Source organism: Olea europaea, chromosome 21 (genome assembly GCF_002742605.1).
Source record: "Olea europaea var. sylvestris chromosome 21, O_europaea_v1, whole genome shotgun sequence".
NCBI classification, from domain to species: domain Eukaryota; kingdom Viridiplantae; phylum Streptophyta; class Magnoliopsida; order Lamiales; family Oleaceae; genus Olea; species Olea europaea.
Genome location: NC_036257.1, coordinates 5,740,699 through 5,747,891, shown reverse-complemented (window position 1 = coordinate 5,747,891; position 7,193 = coordinate 5,740,699). Strand labels below are relative to the sequence as shown.

The 7,193-nt window shown below is 33.8% G+C and overlaps 1 protein-coding gene across 1 annotated transcript; it reads right to left on the bottom strand.

The window, feature by feature from the left end:
• Positions 1 to 4,167: 4,167 nt before the first annotated feature.
• Positions 4,168 to 6,953, bottom strand: LOC111370459 (probable WRKY transcription factor 14). The gene is made up of 3 exons (XM_022992174.1): positions 6,143 to 6,953; positions 5,564 to 5,704; positions 4,168 to 5,456 (listed from the first exon to the last, which is right to left on the bottom strand). Exons 1-3 carry the CDS (start codon positions 6,646 to 6,648, stop codon positions 4,868 to 4,870), a joined length of 1,236 nt encoding a protein of 411 aa, XP_022847942.1. The 5' UTR covers positions 6,649 to 6,953; the 3' UTR covers positions 4,168 to 4,867.
• Between the last annotated feature and the right edge of the window lie 240 nt (positions 6,954 to 7,193).

The window sequence follows — 7,193 nt, the reverse complement described above, 5'->3', positions numbered from 1 at the left end:
CAAATATTATTTTACAGGGTTGAAACACTATTATTATTATTATTATTATTATTATTATTATTATTATTATTATTATTATTATTATTATTAATTGTATCAAATTTTAGCCTACCTAATTTTGATTTGTTTGTCTCAAACATATTGTTAAGTAGAAACAGGGACAAAAAATAAAAATGAGAATGAAAGCATATAAAATAAAATAAAGCCAATAATTCGTAAAATGAAAAAAAAAAAAAAAAAAGGATTACTTGAATAATGATAATATTATTTGACTTGAAGGCAGGAAATGATGTTTCTAAGGACAAATTTAAGGATTTGAGGTTCGTAAGTCTTAAAGAATAGTGATGTCAAGTCGAGCAACTTTTTTTTTATGTTTTTTAAAGCAAGATATTAGATTTAATTTATTCATTAAAACAACTTTAACTTATTCGAGAGTGTAAAATTGGATACTTTCGTTGGTGCAAAATATTTTCAAAAAATTTTACATTCGAGGATCAATTTCATTCATATTGTAAAAAATTGTGTATTACCCACGCTACACTTTTGGGTAAAATTGCATTGATTTTAGCATATTTCTACATATTCATTTCAACTCGACCCAGTTGAAATACGAGTCAAGCCAAATTAGAAAATGATTCAATCCGCACAAATTAACATCTTATCATGATCACGATATAGAGATTAATTGCCACAAGTTCTAAAACACTTAAACATTGGTCATTGGCCATGCAATTTGTGCTTTATTGCTATTTATTTCCCATCAAAATCATACTTCAACAGTAACTCCAACAAAACTCAAAAATTCTATCAAACACATAATTACATTCATCCAATCAATCAACTTGAGAAAGCCATTCCTACTTTACACTTTCATTAATTTCTTTTTCCTCTTGTAAGGAAGTGACTTCAGTTGATATGGGTATAATTTAATTTTTTTTCTTTGTTATGAAAGTTGATGGATTTGACAAAACCTAAGGTCACTATTTACCAAATAATAATTCATGGAAAGTGCTTCTGTGACAAGAGAAGTCACCATAATTAATGTTGGCACTTGGGACAAAATAATAGTATTATTTTATTTAAAATCTTATATATTTAGTATGTTGAACTCATAATAATAATTTAATAGTAAATTTATTCTTGTATTTAGAAAAGTAAATGTTGTATAGGATTAATTATTTTCGTATAAATAATAAAAGGATAGTTAGTACATAACGTCCTTATCTTTCGTTACTATTGTACAAAACGTCCATTGTCTTTTAATTTTTTGACATTTTTCCCTTAATTAAATCTTTCATTGCTCGAAAAGTTATTTTCTTCCATTTTCATCAAACTTGTCCATTAAGTGAAGGGTATTTTCGTTTTATAACATTTTTTTCTCTATCTTCCTATTTGAACCCATTTTTAAGAGGTTTGGGTATCTAATTTTCGAAGTATTGTTTCTCCTCTTAATTCTTTATCAATCTATCTATGATTTTATTATGTTTGCTTTTGTTAACAGTTATTCTTACAGCTTCATTTTTTTAATTTGATCCTTGTCAAACCCACCAAAAACAGAGGAGAAAATGAGTTCAATGGGAAGAAAGGGAGAAAAAAAAATTATAAGACAAAAATACCCTTCACTTAATGGAGAAGTTTGGTGACAATGGAGGAAAACGAGCTTTTGTGCAATCAAATATGTAATTAATAGCGAAAATGTTAAAAAATAAAAAATAATGACGTTTTGCATAAAAGTAATGAAAGGTAAGTACGTTATGTACTAATTACCTATTGACAAGCGCTATATGAGTGTCGCAAAGACCCTACTGCATCTTGTAAGTGATCTTGGCCAACATTTCTACAGCACGTCAACTGTATTTTTATTCGATGCCAACTAGTGTAATGTCAGAAATAATATTATCAAGTTGCAGTACACTCCATCAATGTTTTATTTTAAGTATATTAACAAGATAAAAATAACATAGTTCAAAATTCCTACCAAATACTATGAAATGATAGAAATACAAAAGTGCCCAAATGTATAGTCAAGATCATACATGTCAAATACTAGATCGTCCTGCAGACGGATGCGACTGGAAGAAGTGGCATTTGGAAGTGTTGCTAACTTAACATTTAGGTTTCAGTGTAACAAAGCTTGCACTGTCTTTTCTCACTTTGACGCACTAATGTAAAGAAAGAAGGATTACCTTACATGCCAGCAAAATGTTACTATTTTGTTGAGTTCTTTGTGATTATAAAAATTGATCCGACACTAATCTTGTTCAAAAAGGCTAGGGAGACCAATGAAAGCTAATTAAGCTAGGGTTATTAGCACAAAACATTCATACGTTTGGCCTTCATTGTATAAAACGTCCATACATTTCTTTTTTTACATTTCACCCCTATTTCCACCTTTCATTGTACAAAACATCCTTCCGTCCATCTGTTGTGGGTTCCATCATTAAATGCACACTTGGACTCACTTTTATTTTAAAAAGACAGAGAGTAAAATGGTCAGGCCACTTTTTTGGCTCTTCTTCCCTTAAGAAGGAAACAGACGCGCAATTACCTTTGCAAAATTGGTTGTGAATTGCTATAGTTGCTATTTTTTTATTATTATTATTGAAAATTCATTGAAAAGTTTTATTTTCCGTCTCAATTGTTTTATCTAAGTTGCTGGGTTTAAATTCTAGTTTGGTCAGTGTCTGAGTTGCCATGATTGAAACAAGATGCTTACAAAAGATGAAAAGAACCAATTTTGTAAATACAAACATAGGCTGGGATGGTTTTCACAAATACATTCAAAGGTAGGGATGTTTTTCTCAAAACCCATTGAAAAGATAGGGACATTTTACGCAAAACATGTTGAAAGGTAGGGACATATTGAATAAGACGTTTGAAAGTTAGGGATGTTTATCGCATGTTCAATTCAGTGGAAAAAAGGGATTACCAAATCTAGTTTTGATGTAGAATTCTTAGAAAATGATCTTTATGATTTTTGGTAGCAGTTTACTGTGGAGAGTCACGAAGGATGAGAGCAAGTATGGAATTCACAACTAAAAAATGAAAAATGCATCAAGTGGTTATCAACAGTGGACTTGAAACAATAACGCACTTCATTTTAGAAACAATTACGGTTTTGTGCTCTCTATTTCAGATTCAAGAACTTGAAACTTAAGATTGTTTCATCGTATTTGCTTCATTTGTTTGATTAATCTGAATGCTTGCTGATTTAATATATTAATGCTTCATTTCTTTTTTAATTTGTGGAATAACCTATTTTCGACGGGAAGAAGAGCCAAAAAAAGTGGCTTAACCATTTTACCTCTTGTCTTTTAAAATAAGAGTTCAAGTATGCATTTAACTGTGGAACTCATATCATATGAACAGAAAGACATTTTACATAATGAAAGGTGAAAATAAGGGTGAAATTATAAAAAAGATTAAACATAGTGACGTTTTGTACAATAAAGAGCTAAATATAGACGTTTTGTGCTAATAACCCAATTAAGCTACGTTATCTAAGCTAATTTAGGACCTAAATAATAGCATGGTTATATAGTAGGATGTTAGGTGGGTTTCTCCTCTTCCATAGGTGTTGGCGATCAAATTCCACTGCAAAATGACAAGGAAATGATTTCTCGGAACGACACTGTGGACGAGGAATAGGATTTTGAGTAGCCTCTCAAGGTAGAGATGGCAAAATTCTGTGTTTACGCCAGAATTCTCCAAATTCGCCTAGAATTTCTTATATTATTTTATGTTTTTCAAATAAAAGTATATTCTAAAATATAATAAATATATTAAATAAATAAATAATTTAACATTTATTCTTTGGCCCGCCCCACTTTTTGAAAATTATTGGCAGGACGAGAATTGTATTGACATCCTAACTCCGACTAGTTCCATTGCGATCCGTATGAAGGTCAAGCGACCTCGGCCATTATTGGAGCCGTTCGAGGTCAAATCGCCCTTGTTGCCCATGAGACCACTAGAGTTTGAGTGGCCTTTCACCCTTTCGAGGCTGCTCAAGGCAAGCAACATCAATAATTCTAGAGATCGAGAGTGGCCTTAGATATCTTTATGGCCGCTCAGCCTCGAGCAATCTCAAGCTTCGTATGATTATATAGGCAGTATGTCTTTGGAAAATATGATTATAACTAATTAATTGAAAACAAGAAAAAATTCTGAACCAAAAAACACAATGATAACATGGTTCTACATTGACCTTTTAATTAGTTATATATACATAGTGACTCGATTGATAAGAAATGCCATACATTATAACAACAATAATTTTCCAAATTTCTAAGCTGTCTACTTTATAATATATAGATTTTGCTCCTTTAAATTTAGGTGTGTACAATGGTTGAATAATTTCCTCCCACTCTCGAAATTGTCCCATCCAATTGAGTTATCCAGTCATATCTGAGAAATGCACTTTTTATAACTGTTGAAGCCTTCTGTTCCTCAGCTTTCTGTCCCATCTAATAAAATGCCAAGAGAAATGGACTCCTGGCCTCTCTAATCACGCTACAGAACCCGGGATAAAAGCTCGAATTCTGCTCTTGCCACCTCGGTCCTTGATCATTTTCATGTGGAGGCCCCCACACACACATCCAGGGACCGAGATTTGGCCACCTTGGTCCTGGATCAGAGCCCGGGATTTAATCCCACGCTCTGCAGCTTTATACGCTCCCAAATTTACCAACAGAATTTTAACTACAGAAAAAAGGTGAAAATCATATAAAATAATCTAGATAGATCCCATGTATCAGATGATAGTTTTTTGTGTTTGTTTATGCATGGCCTGACTGAAATTGCACCGAAAGAAGCTGCTAAAACTGTGTATATTATCTTATCTCTGTTGCTTATGGGATCTTGCTAACTATGAATCCTTCTTAGCTTCTCCAAATGAGGTGCTGTTATGGTGGTGGTTGTTTCCTGTAGTACTCCAATTGAGGAAGCTGAATGGATTCATGGCCTTCTGTTCTTCACCTTCTTCTCCAGAAAATCCCGGAGTTAATAAGAGATCTAAAGGGTCGGTTTCGATTTTGCCCAATTCTGCGAAGAAGTCTTCGCCATGGTTGCTTTCATCAGCCAACAATGCCGGCTTATAGATCTGTCGAAACCCTTCACTCAATTCTATGTCATCAGTCATTTCTAACTTCCTGTTACAATCTTGACCCGTTTTCTCTTTCAAAGGTGGTGAGGATACATTTTCTGTATTGGTCATTTCCTTCGGGTTTGTAGACCTTTGAGCTTGATTATCAGAAATTGATGAATTCTTTAAAGCTGAACTATTGTTCTTAGATGGCTGAGATCTTGTGGAACCCGCTAGAGCATTTCTTTGAGTTGGCCATGAATGGTTGTGCTCAGAAGAGTAGGTGATGACTAACATGTTCGGGTCGGTTCGGCTCCGTTCGACTTGTTTCCTTGCAGAACAACCCTTTGAACTGCTGCATTTATAGTAGCCCCTAAATTGATCAAAAATCAAAAGAATTAACCAGGCGTTAAGAAAATTCTCAAATCTTGATTCAATTATCCTATGAAAAGTGAAAAGCTAGGCTTAATTAAGATTTACCTTGGATAAGGGGATCCTTTAATGGGTTTTTGTCCATACTTTCTCCAGGCCCAAAGATCAGAAGGAACAATTTCTCCACTGGATCTGCTATTTGCAGGCGCAGGAGCTGGAATACAAACTACCTTCTTGGCTTGACTCTTCCTGGTTACATCAAAATCAGAATCCACAAATGAATTTAGTACCGTGTTTTATGGCTTTTTCAGATTTTTTGCTTCATCACTTTTTCTTCTTTTCTTAAAAAAGCTGAAATTGATGCAGAATTTGAAAGACTACACAACGGAAATCCTGTAAGTGGGGTGTCCATGAACACTGTATGCAATAAATTACATGAAAGCGAACTCCATAAAAATTTAAAAAAAACATATACAGAAATCAAGAATATAAACCCAAGAAACTGTTTAATTATTCTATCGCAAACCCTACTTTGAGATTCTAAACTCGCGTTGATTAGTAGTTAATTATTTTATGAAAACCTGCAGTTTCAACGGTGTTTAGGTTGCATAAAATATAAGGTTGTGATTTAAACAATCAAGAAGATCAAAGTTTAAGTTAAGAGATTAATCATATATAATTAATCACCTTCGTTTGATGCCCGGATTTCGCGGAGACGAGATCTGCACAGTAGGACTTTCCAACAAGCAACTTTCAAAGTTATTTTGAGAAATCCTATGATCATTAGACACTAACAAAGGAGCTGCAGCCTTTAATCCCAACGGAGAATCGCATGGCGATAAGGAAAATTTTGAATTGGGAGACATCTGCAACCTCGAAAAGATGTTAGAAGGCCTTTTTCTATTGTCATCAAGAATATTATTATTTCCTCCACCACCGCCGCCGCCACCGGCTGTTAACACTTCAGTATTTCCAGTGTCTAAGAAACCAGAAACAGGTACTGGAAGGGTATCACTATCATGAAGAAGTGGATCTCCCGTGATGGAAAATGGATCGCCAAAATCATAAGTTGGTTCTTCGATCCCGATGCTTGGGAACTGCCAGTCAGATTTCAAGATTGGTGCTTCCGGCGAGATTGCACCACCACTGGCTCGAACTACATCTGCTAAATCACCTTGATAAGTATTCTCCATTAATTCCCTGCAAGAACCGACTGCACATACTCTAACTCAACACGTACAGTCTAATCATTTGACTTGCTTAGTTTCGCATGGTTTTTGCACCAAACAGACGTACAAAACATGCAATTTGATGTTCTTGATATAAATTAGGTTTTTAGAGACTTATTTTTGAAGATCAAAACGTTTTTTCACAGAATGAATGGTTTTTTAGAGAGACAAAGGGAAGGAGAAGAGAGAGAAGTCGCTGACTTTTCATTAACAAAACAGCTATTCTCCATACGCAACAAGAAGATGAAAGAGTGGTAAACTTGTTTATAATAATTAATTAAATAAGGGTTTGTGATATGAGATGATTGATATATTATTATATGAACATATGTACATACACATCAAAAGGTCAAATCTGTGCAGTTGTTTCTGTTACCTTAATAATATTTTTAGCATACTTTTATTCTCCATCTCCATTTTTGTCTTCTTATCTATCTACCTTACATTTGTGTTCCAAGCACGGTTCTAAATGACGTGCATTGAAAATGCCTAATGATGCGCGGTGAAAA

What these genes read in the sequence shown, in the direction of transcription:
- LOC111370459 (XM_022992174.1), bottom strand. Translation starts at nt 6,648, where the DNA reads ATGGAGAATACTTATCAAGGTGATTTAGCAGATGTAGTTCGAGCCAGT. An exon ending in AATCCGGGCATCAAACGAAG is followed by an intron (nt 5,705 to 6,142) that starts GTGATTAATTAT and finishes TGATGTAACCAG; the next exon opens with GAAGAGTCAAGCCAAGAAGG. An exon ending in AAAGGATCCCCTTATCCAAG is followed by an intron (nt 5,457 to 5,563) that starts GTAAATCTTAAT and finishes TGATCAATTTAG; the next exon opens with GGGCTACTATAAATGCAGCA.